Raw genomic sequence first — 21878 nt, 5'->3', positions numbered from 1 at the left:
GTGAAAAGGCAGCGTGATTCATGTAAGGGAATGTAGATCTGTAACATGGAAGGGAGAGGTGAACGTTCCTCTGAAATGCTAGGTTGGGTACATACAGGCCAAACAGCCCCAGCTCTACTGCCACAGCTGTTACGAGTATCGCTGCCATCCAGAAAGCTGGACAGATAGCACGAGAAAGGGGAAGGGGCTGCCTGGTCGTAGCTCTACCTCTGTGGAGGCACCTTGTGTTCCAAAGGGTTGGGGAGCACACAGTGCACTGGGCTGAGGTCCCTTACACCCTAGCCAGCCCAGGCTCAGGAGAAAGCTGAGTGTGACCTGGCTCCACTCTTGAATCACGTGCAGCAGGTCTTAGGCTCCCTCAGAAACAGGGAGGTCTTCCCACCCACCCGTCTCCCATGACACACAAGGAAAAGCAGATCCATCACACCCGCAAAGCACTGAAAAGGTTTGCAGTAGCATCTCCAGGAAAAACTACCATCATCTGCCAGAGATCCATGGGAGGCCTGAAATTTGTCTCTTGCATTAAGAGCAGTCATGATATCTCTCCTGTCCTATAAATAAGTGGCAAATACAGTTTTGGTGAGATGTTTTGTTGCTTTGGGTAAGCTCGGATCTCGCAGCCCTTCCAGGCACAGCTGCTCCCAACGTGAGCACCGCAGACCTGCCAGTTCTCCTCAGTTGCAGCGAAAGCTGCTGGACCTCCTGCTCACCCACATTTTACGTTCCTCAGTGGAGCACCAACCATTGGCACTCCTTTCAATGCTCCCGGGCAACTCTGCTGAAAGCAATCAAAAGATTTTCTGCCTTCATCATTAATAAATATGTCACACTGCAGCAGTGTCTACAATGTTTTTAGCACTTTTTTTCCCATCTCTGCACAAAACTGTACATATCAGCTTGTGAGGTATCCAATTACTGTGCTGTGCAAAGATAAATGTCACTAAGCATAAGTAGTCAGTACTTGACAGGTAATAAAATGAGTAGTAAATACGTAGTGTTAATTACAACTGATAGCAATCAAAAGTTTGTATTGAGACTATAATTCAAGACTTTCTGTTCACTCCTGAAAAATATGCAGACACGCTAAAATGAGTTGTTAATGCAATATTATTACAATATATAGTAGGTTGTATTAAAGCCATCATACTTAGTTTACCTCTTCACAATCTAAATAAACGGATTCCTTTTTTCATGTTCAGTATAACTGCAATGACTGCAATGACTGCAATGATTGCACTTTATTTTTATTCTGAAGGAAGCTGTTAAAGCAGTAAGTCAAAAACTACTGACTAGAAAAGATACATTATATTGAATTTTTTGAATAAGAAATAATCCTTTTACATTTTGATACTGACTCATCCTTTTTACCTCCTATGGCTGCCAACATTGCAATCTACAGGCTGTTGCACTGACAGAAGACATGATTCAAGGGAGTTTTTTCCACTGTCTTGCAGAAGTCTGCTGAAATCCAGTGCTTGAGCACTGAACTATAAAACCAAATTGGAACTGATGCAAATTTTTAAACATTCGAAACAAAGATACTTTGGACTGGATTACCTAGAAGTGGTTAAATTGTAACGGGATGACCTCTGTGTGTTTGCAGAAGCAGAAATGAAAGAAAAGGTAAGATTATGAGATGCAAGATCATGTGCTAAGAACAAAAAGCTCTGCTAAAAAACGTGATCTTTTAGCAGATGAAAGCAGTAGAGAGTAAGAAATAGCTGAATATGCAGTACCAGACTTTCGACCTTGACTACAAGCCATTGATGTCCAGAGACCAACCAAAAATGAAAGGCAACGTTAGGTTCTACTACTTGAGATGCTTCCAGTAATGACAGGGAACTGTTCTTGCCATTGTATATGACACTGGCAGGACCTCATGTCATAACATTCACGTCAACCTCATTCAAGAATGATAAGGACAAACTCAAAGGGACACAGTGAAGCAGCGCTACACCAGTATGAGAAATGATAAGCCAGTCTCCTGAGCAGAGGGGAAAAGATAACTGGCTAGCCTAGCCTGATCAAAACAGAAAGTAAGAGGAACGTAACTGCTCTCTGTTAAGTTTTCAGGTGAGTAAGCAGCAGAGTGCAAGAAAAGCTATTTAAGTGATAGTAGCGTGAGGAATCCTAAGCTAAAAATCAATGTTCCAGAGCAAAAGTTTGAAATTGTCAGTTGAGGCAAGAACTTACCTAGCATTTAGATAAGTGTGGTATTAAAGGAGCTATGCGATATATTTTCTGCCAGAGATCCATTCCAGTCCCATGTTTTATAATTACATGAGCTGCACTGATTTTTGTGTGCAACCTTGGGAGAACTGCAGGGAGAAAAGATATCAAGAGTCTGGCCTTTGAAGGCACTATACCAGGACTCACAGACTTTCTACAGTCCTGTTTCATGTCAACTGAAAAATAAAAAAAAAAAAAAGAGCTCAGCAGTGTTGCCTGTATTAAATCATTTGCTGTTTATATTAAGGCTTTTAGTAAAAGCAGTTATGCAGATATACAAACAGAAGCCTCACTAAAAGTTCTGTTAGTTTCCACAAGAGACAAAGGTATATGCATCATTGAGGTTTCTCTTTCACATAATAAATGGCACGTAATTTCTGTTATGTACTGCATTAATTTCTAAGTGTATCATTTGAAGCATGTGTGCAGGAGGTTCTAAGAGTGTTTCAGTGTCAGAAAAATATCTCTGTAAGATAGAGCGGAGTCAGGCTTCACTGACGCCAAACATTGTAAGGTAACTGCAAAGTCAAATGCTGGTAACGCAGTACATAATCTTAACTCCATTGTTAAAGCTGAAATGATGTGAACGCAACGTTAATCAATGGACTAAGGCAATCCAAATACATGGAATATATATTATGGGGTATATAATCATACATAAACCACAGAAATGTTCTGCATTGGTTTTAAGATATACACAGGTCACATCTGAGGGTTTTGCTCTAGAGCATATTTCTTCCATGTAAGTTTGGCATTTGCCCTTCTTCATGCGCCTGCCAAAGCACAGAAGCTGTAACTATGACAAGGGAGGTCCGTATCTGTGAGAATGCTTCCTTGCTTCTGCAACAGAGTAGCACTTGCTTTTCATTTTTAGTGTGCAATTTCGCACTAATCCTTACAATAACACGTCTGATTGGAGGGACAGGTACCTCACTGGTTTGTCACTGCCTCCCAGTCAGCACTAGATCACCAGTGGTATATTCTCCTTCAGCACCGGAATAACTGAGTGAAATCCTATGCCCTTTGCGATATACAAGAGCGCTGAAAAATTCCTGGGGTTCTGCTCTGAAAACCCCATTAGCTGGCTAGCAGCGCACGTAGAGGCCAAGGGCAGGTCTACATCCTTGCTAAATCACAGCACAGACGTCAGGAGGGACTGCAACAGCAGAGGATCACTCTGCGTGCTTCATGACCCAACAGTGTGTTTCACCTTTGCGTGAAGTTTATGCACATCTACCCCTCAGCTGGATTTCCTGCCTCTGCTCATCCAGCCAAGGCCCAGATCCCTGGTTCGTAGCATCCTTCCAGCCCCTCAACTGAGATCTCATTTTATCCAATGTCATATGATTTGTTAAATTCTATTTATTGAAATAATATAAAGTATGTAATTATTAAAGTACATAAATCAAAATGGGATAAAAGCCTAAACACACTACAGCCCTTTTCAGTTCCCTTAAGTTGTCGTGTTTGCTTAAGAAAAATGTTACTTTGAATGTGTAAGCCAGTATGACCTTCATAGTCAGCTGAAGGCTACAAATCAGTATAATTTCAATTAATATTCTGTTACATTATATATATTTTTCATAAAGAGGAACCTGTAACATCCAATAACGTTTCATTCCTGGATGCTGGATGAAAAAGAAGAAATGGATCACCATCTATAGAGAAAATGAAAAATATCTTGGAAAGTTACTGCTTGCCCCAAACTACATTAAATGATTTCCAAATGCATCTATGCTAAATGGGAACAGTGCTTTTTCTCAACAGCTCTGCACCATAACATTACTGAATTCATCTTTTAAACCCAGAAAAGATTGCTCTCCGCCACAAATGCTTTAAAGATGAAGAATCATCCTACCTGCTTTAAATCTCTATCTAAGCCATACAAACACGAAAGATGTGAATAATTATACGTATATGAATTTAAGAGGATTATTCAATGGCATGAAGTTACTTACCTGCCTAAATTCTTACAGGCTAATGAAGAACTTCATCACTGAGGAAAATACATTAATAAAGACTCTAGTTAAGGATTACATCTATTTAAAGCTTTTTATATTTGCAAAAATTTAGCCTGGGGATGGTTTCTTTGCCTGAGCTCAGCATTTTCCTAGGCCTGATAATATTATATGAACAGATACACAGCTGCTGCATAACTACTTTTCAAGAACAGTTCCTTCTGTCAGTATGCCATCAAGGATCCTGTCTGGTTTGATTAGGCCTTTTTAGACATTCACAGGTAGATGAGCTTTGAAAAGATAAACATTACAGAAGCATTTTGCCTCCGCTCTTTAAATCAAACGGGAATTTTCCTTTAAAATAACAAATAAAGAAAAAATGGAAGCCAGAGACGTTCTGCCTGCTTTTCTGCACAGCTTGGGCCCATTGTTGGGCCATGTGTTTGCCATCTATTGTTCTTGGCAAAATTATCTCTCCGCACATGCAGAAAGCTCAGTGAACAGGTATTTATGTGCTCTGACAGTAAATTCAAACCGTGACTTACTATTGCTTTAATAAGTCAGAACATGTACCTTGATCCTTATTCATTAAGTAATAGCATCAGCTTTGCTTTTACTTTGCTGGTGGAATTAAATCAGAACAATATGGTTATGTTTACAACATGCTTCAGTCTTTGGGTCAGGCCTGAACTTGAATCCAAAACACATGTTGCATGGATATTTCGGGACAGGCTTTAGGCGGGCAACAGAACAAGAACAGGAAGGGTCTGCACATCACCCGTCACGAAGCAACGTAGGCTCTTCAGATTGCCGGCGTACGGCTGCTCTTCAGATGGTGTGAACAACCACAGCTGGGCAGCTGGACTACTGCGTTTTGCGCTGTGGCTACCTAGACATGTGCAGGCACACTAAAGAGCGTGCCATGGTTCAGCTCATTTCTAGCCCTGGCTATCTAAGCACAACACAAACGATAGCAATTAGGTCTTAATTTGAATGTAATTACAATTTCCCTTTCTGAATGGAGAGCTATATAGGATCTCACTCCAGGTGTAAGCGGGCTGTGCCTGTACTAACTGCTGAAGCTACCACTGAAGGTATCTTCCTTCATATTGGCTACAAAAGGTTTGGCCATTGAACACACAAGCTCATTGATCCAAGATGTGTCTGTGACTGTCTCCACAGACCTATCATTTCTGAGGTGGAATACCGATTTTTTACATGAAAAGATGCTGTGTGCACACTCCAGCCCGTAAGCGAAGTGTCACAGCGCCAGTCCCCTGGGACCTTATGCCAGCCACTATACGTTCAAGCACATTTTTCTCTCCGTGTTTATTGTGCTTCTCCTAAATGGTTTATGCAACCCTTTCTTCTTCCTCTCTTTGCCCTAGTAATGTTTCCCAAGAGCATTGTTGCTACTGGCCTCATACAAACTCAGATGTGCCATATTCATCAGAAAAGAAATCGACATGAAGCACAAACATATTTCATGTAAAATTATGCAAAATACATTGTTTCAGCTGTTTTTGCTTTACAGATTTAACACAAAAAGTCGTGGGAAATTCTTAATATATTAGTTTGGAGCAGCTCTAGCCCTTCTTTAGCCAAAGTGAATGCAAGCAATTATCTTTCAAAAATCACTATTTGAATCATTACGCTAGGTCCAAAGTATAGCACTTGGAAAATCACCACTCTATAGAAAACTTACAACGATTAAATATTGCCCCACCATGAGATATTTTTAAAGGATCTAGACTTTGCAGCAATGTGATAAAGATCAACAGCACAAAGGAAAAGCAACAAATCTCATTGCTTCGCACATGTTGAGAGAAATATTATTTTAAAAAGCTAATATAATAGTAGAGCACATGCCTTATTTGTCTACTTTTCTTTCACCACATTTTAAAGGTGAAAGAATGTATCTTTTTACCTTCCAAAAAGATTATCTGATGAGACATGCTACTCCATGGGAAGAAAGTTTTAACAGTTCTGACACCTTCTTCCCTCAATGGGAGACTGAAAATCCGCTTTTGATGGGCAGAGTCTGAGCTGCAGGACTAAGAGAGGCACTTATGCACACAAACACACAAACTGGACCCGATGTGCGCAAAGTCCATGTGCAATGGCTGGAGAGCGCTTGATCCAGTTGTCCCGTCACTGGGCGGGCAGTGAGAACGGAGGAGCAGGTGGTTTGCTGCTGCGTAACACGAGCATTGCACAGCCAGCCAGCGTGATTTCTGGCACTAACGTGACCTGCTGGCCTTCCAATGTGTATTACTCCATACACTTCCCCCAGTTCTTTCTCTATTCTGATCCCTCAAGGACTGGTATAAAACCAGTATGTCTGAAATACATCCACTTTGGTTTCTGTCCTCCAAGTTCTTAAGAAATCGAACTGCAGATTCTCTCGGTGCTGGAATGAGGTGTAATGTTGGCATCTCACGATTCTCAATGATCTAGGGTAAAATCCCAGCCCAGCTTAAGACAGTGCAGTTAAGGGAACCAGGCTCTTGCCCTTTACTTTCTTTCTAAAGATACAGTTTTTGAAACTGAAGGATTTCAAAGGTTCTTGGGCTTTCACTTGGAAACGGATGCATTTCTAGCCCTTAAATTTGCTTGAAAGGCTGGACAATGTGCAAGGAGTGGTACTGTCAACCACTGCATCAGCTGTACAAACTAACCCAGCTGAGTGTGTGCTAAAGTATATTAGGAAGTATTCGTACACGTCCTCCCCCCAGTAGGAGTGGGAGGATGATAATCTCTGGTTACTAGCCAGTGACAAAACAGTGATAATATCAGCCACCACAGCTAAATGAAGAAGGCATCGTGCCATGCCTCCAGGAGACCTAAGGGTAATTTGAGTTGAAAGGGACATCTAGAGCTCATCTGGTCCAACCTCCATTCAAAGCAGGTCGAGTTAGAGCAGGTTACTCAAGGCTACGTCCAGGTGAGATTTGAATATATACAGACCCCACAACTTCTCTGGGCCCCTGTTCCAAGTTTTGACCATCCTCATTGTGAAGAACTGCTTCCTAATATTTAACCAGAAATTCCCTCGCAGCTTGGGCCCACTGCCTCTTGTCCTATCCCTGCGTACCTCCAAGATGAGTCTCACCCTGCCTTCTCCACACTCTCCTATGTAAGCAGCTGTACATAGCATTAAGATCCCCCAACCCTTCTCTTCTCTAGGCTGAACAAATAAATCCAGACCTGGGCATATGCTTGTACATCATGTGCTCCAGCCCCAGCACCATCTGTGGGGCCCTCCATGGGACTCGCTCCAGTATGCCAGGGTCTTTCTTGTGCTAGGGAGCAGAAAACTGGGCACAGTACTCCAGATGCAGTCGCCTAAGTGTTGAATTTGATCTTGTACCACAACAGCCTTTTACTGTTTATTTAGATGACTGCATAATTTTGCAGAAATCAAGGTTAAGATAATAAACATTTAATAAATCTTTTTTTCTTTCTTTTGTTCAGTGTACTTTCCAGAACCTATTTTCATCATCTTGCCTAATTAGACAAGTAGCAGTATGATCTGAATGCTTCCTGTTATGGAAGAAAATACAAGATTTTTCTGGGCACAAAGATCTACTTATTAATTTAACCTCATCTATTTCCACCATTTCCCAAAAGACTCCAGAGATCTGTGTTTGCATAACACAAATAGTGTTAATTTTGAAAATACTTTAATTGTCCATGACACTTATTTAAGCTTTTAGCCCCAAATTACTCTCAAAATGGTATTTGTACAATTTCGTTTGGGATTCGTACGTGATTATGCTACTTTTAGCTTCTTCACATCACAAATTCTCCCTCTATTTGCACTGGCCAAGCAGCAGTCTAAGCTGGGAGTTACTCTTTCTACATCTTACTAAAAATAAATTAATTTTAGCTAGAGGAAAGTATAAGTTAATTGCATCCTGAGCACCAGGAAACAATTAACAGCTTTCTATTATAACACCCTGATTTCTAAGCCATACAATTATACTCTGCTGCAGAAAGGATGTGTGATTATCAAGAGAAGAATCTTTTTTGTAAGAAATGAATGGAAATTGCTCTATATGCTGACAATCAGTGCTATAAATAATGCTTAGCTAACACCTTTTCAGGACTTATTTCCTTTATTTGCGATGCTGACTTTGAGTGGCATGTTGGCTATGTGCTGTCAGATTCTCTTTCCAAAGCGTATGAGTCAAAGTGCTGGACTCCGCTTCCTCATATAAGTACTCACAACTTCAGCTTCTTGTGAATATTTTGCAGCACTCATTTGAATTAAATTAAAAATCATTGGTTTTATGAACCATATGATAATTACGCCTTGAGTTCAGTTTGCCTGTTACATCAGAGCTGAGGATGGGTTGTGAAAACACAAAGGCACCCACAGGCCTGCTTTACACAGCCCCAGTGCTTTGAAGACATAAGGAACAATGTGAAGAGCACCAGATATAATACATGAACACTTCTTTTTAACTCCTGCCAATAAATTCATTTGGTCCAATATGCAAGAAAGTGGTGCGAACACAGAGACAACAGATCGTACAACACTTCAGCTGAACAATAATGGAAACATTATGGCAATATCCCAGTGCTAGCAATAGCCCTTATTATAAAGAGCAGTGAAATAAAGCCGCATAAAAAAAAGATACACTTAAAGGTCACAGGCCTTGACTGCAGATGTGTTACTAGGAGATGGGTCTGGGAAACTTTCCCAGACCAGGTAGATTGTGTAACAATCATAAAGGGCAAATATGATAGCGTCAATGCTGCTTGTCAACAGAAGAACTTTGGTCTATGCAAACTCCTTCTGCACTGCACCTCTAAGGACAGCTGTACTTCTCCCCCAGAAAGTTCAAATTCTTTTCCAAGTTCTCCTTCCCTTGCATCTTACACCTCAAGGCTTCTTCCATGCTCTGGCCTTGCCAGGCAAAGCCATGTCTGCCTCTTATCTGTCTAGAACACTCCTGGAAAGATAATTTTCTTGCCTCTTGATCTCAGTCATGTTGCCCTTCTCCCTGATTCCTTCTACTACCTCCCCCTCTTCTGTCACATCAAACACAATATTACTGTGCTTATCTTCATTGAGGAGTTCAAGCTCCTCAATAACCGTCTCCCATGTCTCCTTTTGCCCTTTCTCACGAGGTGTTGGCTTTTCCTCTGACTGGCCATTTAGGTCCAGCTGGGCCATTTGGTTTTAAATCTTCAAGTAAGCAGCTTTGTGCTTGCTGCCTTAGCTAGCACACAGCAGAGATGCTCATCCAAACACCCACACAGTTATCGGGACGTAGTCACCCAAATCCTGCGCAGCACTGTTACGATCTCTACCAAAAAAACTTGACTATTAAGCAGCCGTTGCGCTGAAGCTGCATTTCTGTCATAGTGACCAGCACTGTTTTAAAACAGTCATGTTACCTCTCTGTCTGCCTGTATCTGTTCGCTATCTTTTTGTTTTATAATTAAACTATAAACAATTTGGGAGCGAGGCCATCTTTTCATCCTCCATATAGTGCCTTGCTACACTCTGGGATGTGGTCTTGGGGTTTCTCAATATAAGTTGGTTCTTTATTCTTTGTACTACTGAAGACAAGCAGCATGTGGCTTTTGGCAGCCCACTGACGAGACAGGCCAAAGGGTACATTGTGTGTCCAGAATCAGTGTATCGCGCCCTCTGCATAACCAGCAGATGTCTGTCTCGCTGCATGCATATCTGTTCAAAGCTTAAAAATCTCTCATGTTCAAGGAAACAAACCTGCTGGAGGACCTAAGCCTACAAAAAAGGATCTCCCTGTAAGTAGTTTAATGTTTAAACTGTAAGAAGGGGCTCTAACAAGGGCTGGATTACCCACTGGTTTGCAAATTGTGCAGTTTTTTATGTCTGCATAAAGAGAGAAAAACATTGTCTCACCCTGATTTCAGCTGCATTTCCAGGGTCTTTTGGAAATGAAATGAGATTATTCTGCCCAGCCTCCAAGGCTGGTGGGATGCAAACCAGCCCCAACGCATAATCCGTTTCCCAGGCTCACGCTCATACCAGTGCAGTACCCCAGTGTCTGGACTGGAACTGAGGCTATGGTTTCACAGGCAGCTGAGTCAATCTATCACCTCTGCCACCCAAAGGAGAAGGTCTTTCTTCCCTGTCCGCCTTCTCTTTGCTCTTCTTCTCTCCTCCACACCCCATGTTTGTCCCTTGTGGTGGCTTTGGCCTTCATCAGCTTCTCTGTAAGTCACTTCAGCTCACCCATGAGGCAGCAAAAAATCCTTCCTCCTTGTTGGGTTACTCTTCTGCCAAGTTAATGAGTCAAATCCACTGAGGAAGAGGTTTGATGAGTTCTGCAACTGGCACAAGGTCAAGTGGAAGGAGCTCAAAACAGACAGCAGGGGAAGAAGGGAGGCAAGGAACAAGAAGGGACTCCTGGACTGGCACAGCCACTCTTGTAGGGTGCGACTTCATGAGATGCAATAAGCCAATTGGACTGTGGAATCTCCCACTAAAAGGGGTCTCTGGAGCAGCTCTTCCCTGACCCCAGGCCAGCTGATCCTCTTCCTTGCCATACTTTCCCACCACAGTAAACTGCCTGAGCGCCCCAGATTGGCTCGCCAAGGGGTCAGATAAGCACCAGTGCTGGCACCATTAAAGCAGTAGGAGCACAGGTCCAGGAGAGCTGGGCTGCCCTTCTCTGTAGCAGCAGCTGGATGTTATACCAGCTCAATAATGTTGTAAAATGCACAGCGTGACTTACAGCCATCTGGCTCTCAACAAACAAGAAAGTCCTAATCTGCCTACAAAAACTTGTGAGATAGCTGCGGTATCTTATGTCATCACCAGCACAACTGCAAGGTGATAAAGAATTATGGCCTTGTTATGTGAAAAATAGCTTTGATATTTGCTCTTAAATAGAAAGCCCCTTCAGGCATACTTTTTTAATTACTTGCAAATGCGCTTTTAAGACCTGAACACATTTTCTGGGTTAAGGCACTCCTAAGAAACAAACCATGAAGACTGTAAAATTATAGGACTGATAATCAAGGAAGGGGTTTGCATTCTGAAGCAGTGCTATCACATTGCTGTCACTGTGATGTGCTGGTGGCATAAACTACATGGCAAAATTTTCAAAACCCATGAAATAACACTTGTCAGTGTTTGCCTCTGTTCATGTACGATAATCTGGCAAAAGCACAGAGGTAAAGGTAAAAACCTTGAAGAAAAAATAAACTTGGTAAATCGTAAACACGTAATTTCTGGGCCTGGTAACGTCACATGCGCTGGGCCTTTAAGCTCAACGTCGTTCTTACAGTCTGTCTTGAACTGGAATCTGAGGTTTTTAAATGGGAATTGAGCAAATGTCTGATGCACACTGAGTTCAGGCAGACTGAGGGGTGGCCAAGCACCTCCACCAGTGGGCTGCCGTGGCGGATCCTCCGCTCCACCTGTGACCCTGTCTGCGTGCGCCCTCCCCGCCCCAGCGCTGGCACTTGTCTAACCACACGCTGAGCCCTTTTAGTTAAACTTTTCTTAACTTGGTTTCAGTTGATTCAGTTCCCTGAACTTGTAATGCCCGGATAGGGGAACGCCAGCGCAAAGTGCAAGGGGAGTGCGAAACGCGGGCGGGAGCAGCCTGCAATTAGAGCCGCTCTACCAGAAAACCGCAAACTCAAACTGCACTTCGGTGCCAGGGTGTACGCCAGCACGGTCCCTGTTCCCCCGCCTGCACAGCCCTGGAGAAAGCCTTTATGTGGTCATGCGGTAAACTGGTTTGTAAAACTGACCCAACCGAAATATCATCATCCATCACCAAGCCCTGCCAGATCACTTCCCCAAAGCCAGTCACCGCAAGGTCCCCACCGATGCCTCTGCCAGTCCGAAGGAAGGGGAAGCTCCGGGGAGGATCAGCACAGAGCAGGGATCAGCAGGCGGAAACACATGGGTCTGGAGGCGCACAGCAAAGAGAGGACCGCTTCTTCCAGCAGCAGGGCTAGCGTGACGTATTGGCCAACCTGCGGCCTTCGAAACCATTAGCTGCTCTCCACTCTTCTGTCCTCAAGCACACCTGGCTCCCCGTGCAGCTGCATCACGAAGGAGCAGCCGGGCTGAGGGACAGAGACACGGACGAAACGGGAAGCAGACCTACTGACAACCACTTCCTGAGCAGCGAGGATAAAACTGTAGCAGCAATAACTGCTTTGAAAGTATTTTACAGTCCTATCAGTGGTGGATTGCCCCAGCGCACCCCACGAGCATTGGTGGAGGGCAAGGGGGCATGAGTTCCCCCTGCAGTGAAGAGTCATCCCCAGCAGAGATATCAGCTCTGGTTCTGCAAGCGGCCCGGGAATGTGGCTGTGACAAAACCTCTCATAAATTAACCCATCCCCTCAATCTTAGGCTTGCATGGACACAGCTGGGCTTGCTTTCAGTGTTGGAGCTGATAAAGTTGTATTTGGCTCGGATATCTCTGCCCAACAGTCCACTGAACACAGTGCATGTCCTAAGGACTCTTTACAAATTTCTCATGTATTTTGCTCAAGTTACACAGGCTTTTCTGGTTGTATGAAACCAGAGCGTAGAGCAGAAGTCAGCCTGCTCAGTTGTGCTACATCTACGACGTAACATGCTTTAACAGGATATGTTACTTCTTTGGTGAACAGGGTTAATTTAATTCTGGTCTGGAATTATCCCTTTATTTCTCTTCTCCACCCTTTTTGCAACCAAAGGCTTACAGCGCTTCAGAAGTGGTAGGCTTCAGCGTCACAGCAGTTACCAATCCAAATAACGACAGCACTTTTCATTTGCCGCTCTTGGCTGCCATCTTGTTTCTTATCCAGATTTCCATGTATGTGGCTAACTCTATTTATTCTCTAGCCTCCTTTGTCTTCACGGGTTTCTCTATAATCCAGCTAAGCCTGCGAGCCTGTGGGTTGTCTTTCTCTTCCTCTGTGCTTCCATGCAACTTTTTTTCTCTCAGTGCTTCAGAGTTTTCCAAAAACGAAGGTGCATGGTTCCACATTATTATACTTCGACTCCTGGTGCAAAGCACTTTCCTAGCAATGTGTAACTGATTGAGTTTAAATATTTTAACTTATCTTTAACTCTGAGATCAGCTTTATTTCTGCTGCTGCGAGGAACAGAGAAAATTACATTGCAGTCATTTCTCCTTAAGGCCACTGGAGAAATGTGGAATTCAAGGCAAAGACCAAATCCCTAAACTGTAAAAAAAAAAAAAAAAAAAAAAAAAAGCAAAGCATGACTGTTTTGATATTTATGAATTGATGAAAAATCCCTTCTCGGTTTCCCTTGTGCTGGTTGGTGAAGCCAAACTGCCTTTGTAAAACTGTCTCTCCACTCTATTTATAACACTAGCAGTCTTAGTCATATCAGTGTAACTAAGGATCCCTGTGAGACTGTGCATAAATAGTTTTAAGCTGTATTTAAAAGCCAGGGTATTATACATGAAAATGGTTTAAAATATATGGTTGGTATGTCCTGCTCCTGCTTCAGGAAAAAAACCCCATGACCAATGAGAAGTGCACACTTCTGCAGCTCTACAAACGCCAGTGGTTCTGCTGAGATTTTAAGATTTGCAGTTTCTGTCATTACTGACCTTAGAAACTTAACGTAGTTTCTCTTCAGGCTGCCTCTGTACATCATTTTGTATGGCTTTTTTACTGGGTGTATTCTTCTTAGAAAGCAAGGTACGAGCGCAAAACCCTCTAACTCTTGCTTCTTACAGAGCCTTTCATCCCCTTCACCAGCTCTTTATCAGCCTAATCTCTTCCCACTAAAGTTTATTTTGGATATACGACCATCAACCCCTGCCTCGAAGACAACAACAAAAAAAAAAGTCTGCCAGCTAGCAAAAGTGTTCACACAAACCTGTTCTGCCAGGCAGAAAGAGGCAAAAGAATCAACACAGCTGCAAGAGAAGGCTACAAAAAGCAGAGTAAGTGGCAAGAACGGCAGAAGGGGCCTGGAGCCACAGGAGGGACTATATCCTTCTGAGAGCGGACCCTAAGCCTGTGCTTAGTGTCCGGATGCTTAGTTATGGGGATGGAAAGAGGCATATGTCAGAACCTAGACACCTGGACTGCAAAGAGGCTGACTTTTGCTGCTGTGACCCTTTAACGTCTTAATTTTTACACTGTGGAATGCACTGAAATTCTTAAATTTTGCCCTGCATAAAGTACCGGAGTCTACAGATACTAAGAACTGTCTCAGCTAAAATACGGTGCACAGACTACTCCCTAGTCCTTGTCCATACATCCAATAGTAAAAGCTAGTAAATAGTAAATATTATTATCCAACAGTAAAAGCTAGCTGACCTCCCTCCTGACTTCAGCCTGGTCTCTCACACCACTAAGGTGATTTTGGAAGGAGAAGAGAGGAGACCCTCTCCTGCGCACCGTACCCAGCACTCCCCACCCGTCCCGCAGGCACCCTACAACTTCTGCCTCCCCACACGCCACAGGTATTTGTCTCTGCATTTTTGGATGCTGCTTCTGGACTCTGTGTCTGACCTCCCAAACCAGACATCCGAATCCCGACAGATCTCGCTGCAGTCCTGAACCAGCTGGCTCACAGTGCAAGATTCGTGCTGCGAGGGTTTTATTTTTCTTCTGAGCATACAGTGCCTGCCACTGCAGGGACTTGAAAAATAGCTCAAATTCCTAGGCGCTATCACTGCACAGATAGCAAAGAATAACGACCAGTGATAGGAGTATTTCTCTGTCAGGTTGCCAGCATATAGCCACTGCCCCCACAGAAGCAGGGATCGCATAAGGAGGGCAAAACACAGCAGAGCTCGATGCCCCGTCTCAGACCAATTCTGACTTCTCTGCATAAGCATCAATATCCGAAAAGGTTCCTTTACCTGGTCATGGGCAGCTCCTCTAACCTAAAATAAATAAAAAATATTCTTGTACATGCTTGTTACATGCAGTATCCTGTGCCTGCCGGCTAATTGCTGCTACTCTGAGCCACAGTTAATGATTCACTCCGTCTGAAATGCGACACACAAAATATACGACGCGAACCACTCTTACAACATCCGCCTCACTGTGTACACAGAGGAAGAGTGAACGCTATTGGCACGTGCACTGTTGATTACTTTATCTCTGCACCGTGCTTGAGGAAAGCTACTGACTAGAAAGATTAAATTATTAAAACCCCTAGCCTAAAGAAAAGAATTGAGCAAAGCGAATGTCTTATCTCTTGATTTCCAGAAATGCTGAAAAACCATACGTTTTGCTGAAGGACATGTGAACTGGAGGTTCCTGGCCCTTTTCATAATCAAACTGCAAGTCATATCTATATATGTATACATATTTATACAGGCATACACATACACACACACACACACATACAGACTCATATATACATATTTATGGGATATGATGTTATTAAAATTAGTACAAGGCAAGAATGAAAGTACAAGCAAGAATGAAACACATGAGAGAGCGCATCAGGTAAAAGTGTTGTGACAGGGTAGAGTTAGCAGGAAACTTCTTGGTTTTGGAGCACTTCCATTTGCAACCTTACCAACCTTCACTTTGAAACCTTTTCTTGCAGTGTATTCCTTTGGTGGAATTTCACCAGAGAAGATTGCCCATTTTTCGGTTGTTTGATTTTGGGAAACAAATTAATGAAAGTGAAATTACTTGGGCAGAGAGCACTGGAACGATTTGTTCCACGAAGATCTGATCACACAATCCCCGCTATCCTGTCTGCCTTAAAGAAGTCAGCAGCCTTCTCCAGCGGGATGAACGGGAACGACTGTTTCAGGGTTGGTTTTCAGCAGAATCAGTGAGCTCTTTGCTAATGGAGACCTAATCACTAGCAGACAGGTAAGGAAGCGGCAAGAACCTGGCGCAGGGGGTAGAAAGGCACATCAGCCCTTTCGGCGGAAGGACAATGTTAGATGGGCTTAAGCAGCTCACAAAAACTCATCTTCATGAATTCTATCTCTAAAAACCGCATGCAAGTTCGTTTAATGTCTGAAGACCTGTCAAGATCTCAGTCTAGAGGAAGAGACCCCTGGACAACTCCATAGCTTACATCCTTATGCTCCTTTTGGGGTGTAAGTCCACAGAGCCACAGTAGCGCAGTATCGCTAGAGTGTTAACACAGTTTTAAAGACAGTGAGACTATTTAATGAACTATATAACTATATAGTTAATATATTTCTACAGTATAGCAATACATTAATGCTAAGGTTGTCTTGACTACATTTCTCGAGAAACCGTTACTGTTATGTGCAATTAGATCTTTGTCTCTTAGGCTGCCAATGAACTTTTGAACGCTACTACCGTGAAAAAGGCTGAAATGCTGGACCTGTAGGTGCTATCACAGTTCGGAAGCTAACGATTCTGAAAGTCATGCATTCCAGCTTATTAAGCAGTTTTCTTAAAGTGATAATCTTCCTGAAGTGAGACCTTTGGAAGACCAGTGAAAAATGATTTTGACTTTTCTCTTGCAGCTTCCTGATTTAGAGCTGTTTGCCATACAAGACCTTTGTAAGATAAAACTCTTCTACAAAGACGTTGACAGTAAGGCAGACAAATTGCTGTTGAAACATACCTTGCATTTTGAGAAAAAGCTTTAAGAAACATGCTTCTTATTTCCCTAAGCAGAAAGAAAGAAAGTGCCGCATTATCGCTACTATTCTAACAAAAACACTGGTCTAAAAAGTCTTCTAATCCTTTACTAAATTGTTTAACACACAGAAGCGTGTGAATTGGGAAAAGTGTTGTTCCTGAAATGGCTGGTCATAAGAGGTGTCCAACACTCTGCAGAGAAAGAAACATCAAATGTCACTGAACTTACACTGAACTCCTGAAAACACCATCATATGTCCAATGGCAACTTCTGATTTAAAAAAAAAAAAAAAAGGTGATATTTTAATATTGCTATCTGGTCAACTAAAGCCCAAAGACACTCTGAATGACTGCGCACATTTCATGTGAGAAATGAAGGACTCTTGGAAGATATAACAGATTTCAGTGACAATTTGGCACCAAGTAGTGATTAGCAGAAGAGTAAGATATCAGAAAACCCTGACTTATACGACAGGCAGCCAGCTAGTATATACAATCATAAAGAAATGCCCATTGAAACTGCTTTTGCTTGCCAGAGGCAAGATCAGCTGTCACTAAGTGATGCCAGTAGGAGCAACTTGCAGCCCACAGACCCTTTCTATGAAGCCATGCTCAAAAGAAAGAGCTCACCACCGAATAGCTGCAGGGTTTCTGGAGCTGCACTCGTGGGGGAGGAGAAGCTCGGCTTTCCAGGGGAGCTGGAGCTGTGGGGCAGTCAGACCCTGAGCAGCTCGGCTCCTCACAGAGCTGTCAGCGCCCGGAGAGCACTGCTGCTGGACAGTTGGGATCCCAGCTCTCCCCTTGCTCTCCCTAGTCTTCTGCATGGCAGCAAGAAGCTACTAAGGGGTCTGCTCACAAGTGTCCCAATGCTGAAGCCAGGGTGAGTCTTCAGCTTTGTTTTGTGATCAGTGAGATGGCCTTCCCTGCTTTAAAAACTGTGTTTCCACTAATCAACGGTAAGAATTACGTAGGTTTCTGCCCAGTTAGCTACTGGCTTTAGATGCAGAGGACACTACTGGACCTGAAACTTAACCATATCAGCGAAAATATAGCTCAAGGTCTTTGTTTATTTTCCATAAATTGCCCCGCCTTCCTGCACTATGCACCAGGATGTACATCATGGCCTTATCTCTGGCAGACTGCTGATGCCCGAAGCTGCTGGCAGAGAGCACAGTGCCAGCAGTGAAAGCACCCAGCTCCCCCGGGGTGGCTGTGGCCAACAGACAGCATACACACGGGCAGAAGCTCCCCAACCTTGCAAAGGAGAAATGCATAATATAATGCATAAGCAATCACGGCACAGTCACACAAGAAAGAAAAGCCCCTTCGGGCTCCTCCTCTCCCTCCCCTGGCCAGCTTGCACTTGCTTGAGTGGGAAAAGGCAGAACAGAGTCGCAGTCCCCACCACTAGCACTGCCTAAGTGCAAAGCCAACTTTACCAAGGCGTGACTAAGACGAGGGATTTCAGCCCTCCTTGCACGAAGAGGTCCTGCCCGACAGGGCCCCACGTGCATTGCAGAGGCCGCAGCAGTGGGGGGCTCGGAGCAACACATGATGCTGGGGTAAGACAGGCAACACGGACTTTGTAAGGAACTGTAATCAAGCAGCTATTGTAAGTATTTGAGTTTAGACACACATGTTGTTTGGGCTAGTGCAAGAGGGCTTTAAATACCTACATTTCCTTGTCTTTGCATAAGCATTACCACAGTCACAGTTTCCTTCTATGCTTTTACTGCTAAGCTATGTGTTCATTGTTCAGTATACAACGCTTACCCATCTGCACTTCCCCCCCCCCCCCCCCCCCCCCCGTGCACACATAATCACCTGTCTCGCTACATCATTCCCAGTGAGGCCTTATCTAGCATTTATAAGCATCACTAAGAACAGAGTACAATACATTTCCTTGAGTGCATGTGTGTGCTGGTTTTCTATCATCTGTTTGTCTGCCCTAAGGCTTCTGAGATAGCCTCCCTTTTATCCTGAAAAGTTTTCATTTAGCATTAACAGTGATACACTTATCTTGGATGTGAAAAGGGAAACTTCAAATAACTTGTTGGCTAAAACTTGTCTACCAGCTGTTTTTTTATCACATACTTTGCAGCTCTTATTGTCTGGAAAAGTGGAGAAAACTAACCTTTTGCATAGAGTATCCAAGACAGAGAAGCAGAACAAAGCTACCAGAATTGGGGGAAGTGAGATAATTTAGGGTACAGTTTTGCAAGACATTTCCAGCTGATCCAACAGCTCACTGCTGCCAAAAAACAGGACGTCCTGCTTTTTTGACATTACTTCTTCTTCCTGCTGCTGGCTGCCCACTTCCATCACTTACCTTATGTGGATTCTGGCAGTTACCAGACCCCTCTGTGAACAGAGAGATCCCAACAACCCCAAAGAAAAACTAACCTAGCAAAAGAATGCCAGATCAGCATACTGAATCTGCTCAGAGAGGCCCAAGAAGCACGCGAGCTGGCGCGACAGAGGACGTGGGGCTACGCAGCCAGGAGTGAGGAGCAGGGAGAGGAAAGGGGGGGAGGAAGAGCTCCTATTTCAGCAGTAGCTAATCATTCCGTACGATGAACTGTTGGTGAAACTGCAGCCCAAGGAGATCTAGGCCACTTCCTACAGCTTCACAAAGGAAATGTCCAAGGGTAACTTCATGCAACAGGGAATAATTATTTTGTATCTGTAGATCACCCTGCTTCAAAATAGCACCTTGTTGAATTATCATAACAATACATAGGAAGGGCTATTGACAAATGTCATCCTTTCTTGAGACACTAACAAGCTGATAGCCAGGAGCTAGATTTGTTGAAGTTTCCTCAACCTTTTCCTTAGGGAAAGATTGCAAAGCTTTTGCTTTTACACTTGTCTAGGAGATAAATAATAGGATTTAACATGATCTTAACAGTAGTTCTGTGTTAGCTTTGAATATTCAACTTCTAGTGAGATAAATTAGAAACAGCAGGTTCTTATCAGGCACTCTGGCTAACAACTCAGCACCAAGTCCACCACGGACTACCTGCACTTTTGTACACCCTTTCACCCATGGTTTTGCTCCAGGCTACTCTGATGCAGAATGGCAAGTTTAGAGCAGATACTGGTTTAGAGCAGGTACTGGAGTCTCACCACAAAAACAGTGCTGACTGCGCAAACGTGGATATCACTGGTGTGCACCACAAGAGGCCAGTGGTCCCCGTTATGTGGCTGCCGCTAGTAACAAGGCAGTAGCTGTACTAACAGCCGTCATGGCAGCTCCCAAATCAAGCAATATTCTTCTGTTTTGAAGAGCCTCTCTAGTATTTGTGCAAAGAGTTCAAAGAAAGTTTTAGCAAAAACTACCAGCAAAGTATTTCCACAATCTTTCTCGTTACGCATGTAGCGCAACAGTGATAGCAGTCTTTTTCCCTCCTGAATGATAAGTTAGGTTAACCAGCTGACAGCTTTCAAGTTGCTTTCGCTGAAGTGTGGCGCACGGGTACAGACGGCACACCAAAATACATGACAGAAATCAGAGACTAACTGAGCGAGGCATCTCCGTGAACAGTTTCTGGGCTGCGCACAAGTGCAGTCGGCGGGCGCTGCGGGCGCGGCCGGGATCCCCTTCCCTCCGCTGGGAAGCGGGGACCAGCCGATGCCCAGGGGCGAGACGGGCGGAGCTGCGCGGGGCCGCTGCCCGCTGCCCGCTGCCCGCCGCCCGCCGCCCGCCGCCCGCCGCCCGCCGCCCGCGGCGACCCCTCGGCGACGCTAGTGTGCTGCCGCGGCGCTGCCTTTGGCGCGGTCCCCCCGTGCTCCGCCGGGGCCACCCCGCCGGACCCGAGCCTACCGCAGCTGCTCGCCGGTGAGCAGGACCTCGGCCATGTGCTCCAGCTCGGCCGCCTTCTGCTGCATGCTGCTCATGCCCTCCTCCATCGCCGCCGGCCTGCGGGCAGGCACACAGCCGTCAGGCGCCCGGCCGCCGCTCCGCGCCGCTCCGCGCCGCCCCGCCGAGCCCGGCCTGCCCGGCGCTGCCGCCGGCTGACAGCCGCAGCGGGCACCGGCCGCCCGGCTCCCGCGCCGGCACAGCCCCGCGGCCGCCGGCCTCGGCCCCGCCGCTCCTCCCCGGCGGCCGCGGCCGCCTCCGCCCCTGCGGGACTGCACCGCCCCCCCGCCCCCCCGCGGTGCCCGCTTGCCCTCACCTGAACGGGGCAGGTCGCTTGCGCCCGCGGCTGCCCCCGCTCCGCCTGTTGTTGTCACCGGCAGGCAGCGCAACACCCGGCTGCAGCCGCAGCCGCAGCCGCCGCGCCGCGGCAGCACCGGCCCCCCCGCCGCCCCCCCCGGCTGGCGCACGGCGGCGGAGGCGCTGCCGCGGGGCCGGGACCGGGGCCGGGGTGCAGCCAGGGGCGGCGGCAGCCGCGGCCGACGGGGCGCAACCGCGCTGCCCCTCGGCCGCGGCGCGGGCGGCGGGAGGGTAAAGCGCGCCCGGCCGGAGCGGCGCTGCCTGGGGCGGGGGTACCCCGCATCTCCGTACAGATACAAGGGTGCGAAGAGGTCTGGGTTTTCCCCCTGCGAAATTGATGCTGCCCTCCCGCTGCTCGTCTGCCCGCCGCGGGGATGGGTCAGAAATTGCTCCCCGGCCCACCTCGCTCCTTTGCCGCTCCCGTCAACAGCGGGGGCAGGATCCCAAGGGGGCAAGGCAGCGCTCCTCGCTGGGTTTCGTCTTTGCAATGCCCCTCTGCCGCGGAAGGAAAGAGCAAGGTGGTGAGCGCTGTTTGTCAACATGTTTGATGGGAAAAAAAAAAAAACAAAAAAACACCTCACCTTTGTTAAAAAATCCAGGCGGCATCTTCTGCCGTGCTCCAGCAAAGGTTTTCGTTTACAACTGAGTGTAATTACCCTTGACTGCCCGCTCATTACGTTTATTTCTGCCCTCACACACTTTGTGTGCAGGAAAAATAGCGCATACTTAACTGCTTGCAACATTGTCATCGTTTTGGGGACCAATAAAAGAACTAAGAAGGGATCAAAGGAACCTTGTAGAAAACAGCTTAAGACAAAGAAAAGGAAGTGGTTCTTTGCACAGTGCATAATCGACTTACGATATTTATTACCAATGGAAGCTGCAGATACAGGAGA

General features: G+C 45.3%; 1 protein-coding gene across 2 annotated transcripts in view; it reads right to left on the bottom strand.

The window, feature by feature from the left end:
- The window catches only part of DEPTOR (DEP domain containing MTOR interacting protein), a 78515-nt gene extending 56854 nt beyond the window's left edge, over positions 1-21661 (bottom strand). Inside the window, exons 1-3 of one of the 2 annotated variants that reach the window (XM_068933180.1) lie at positions 21564-21661; positions 21385-21477; positions 20590-20685 (exon numbers count right to left, since the gene is read on the bottom strand). In XM_068933180.1, the coding sequence (XP_068789281.1) occupies positions 20590-20675 (86 nt within the window). In that variant the 5' untranslated portion in view covers positions 20676-20685; positions 21385-21477; positions 21564-21661. Of the gene's footprint in view, positions 1-20589; positions 20686-20941; positions 21053-21384; positions 21478-21563 lie in introns of those variants that run through there. The other variant, XM_068933181.1, reaches the window with a different exon arrangement.
- Positions 21662-21878: the final 217 nt, after the last annotated feature.

This window comes from Struthio camelus, chromosome 2, assembly GCF_040807025.1.
Source record: "Struthio camelus isolate bStrCam1 chromosome 2, bStrCam1.hap1, whole genome shotgun sequence".
Taxonomy (NCBI): domain Eukaryota; kingdom Metazoa; phylum Chordata; class Aves; order Struthioniformes; family Struthionidae; genus Struthio; species Struthio camelus.
The sequence above is the reverse complement of the archived record's forward strand: the minus strand, read 5'-3'. Positions and strand labels throughout refer to the sequence as shown.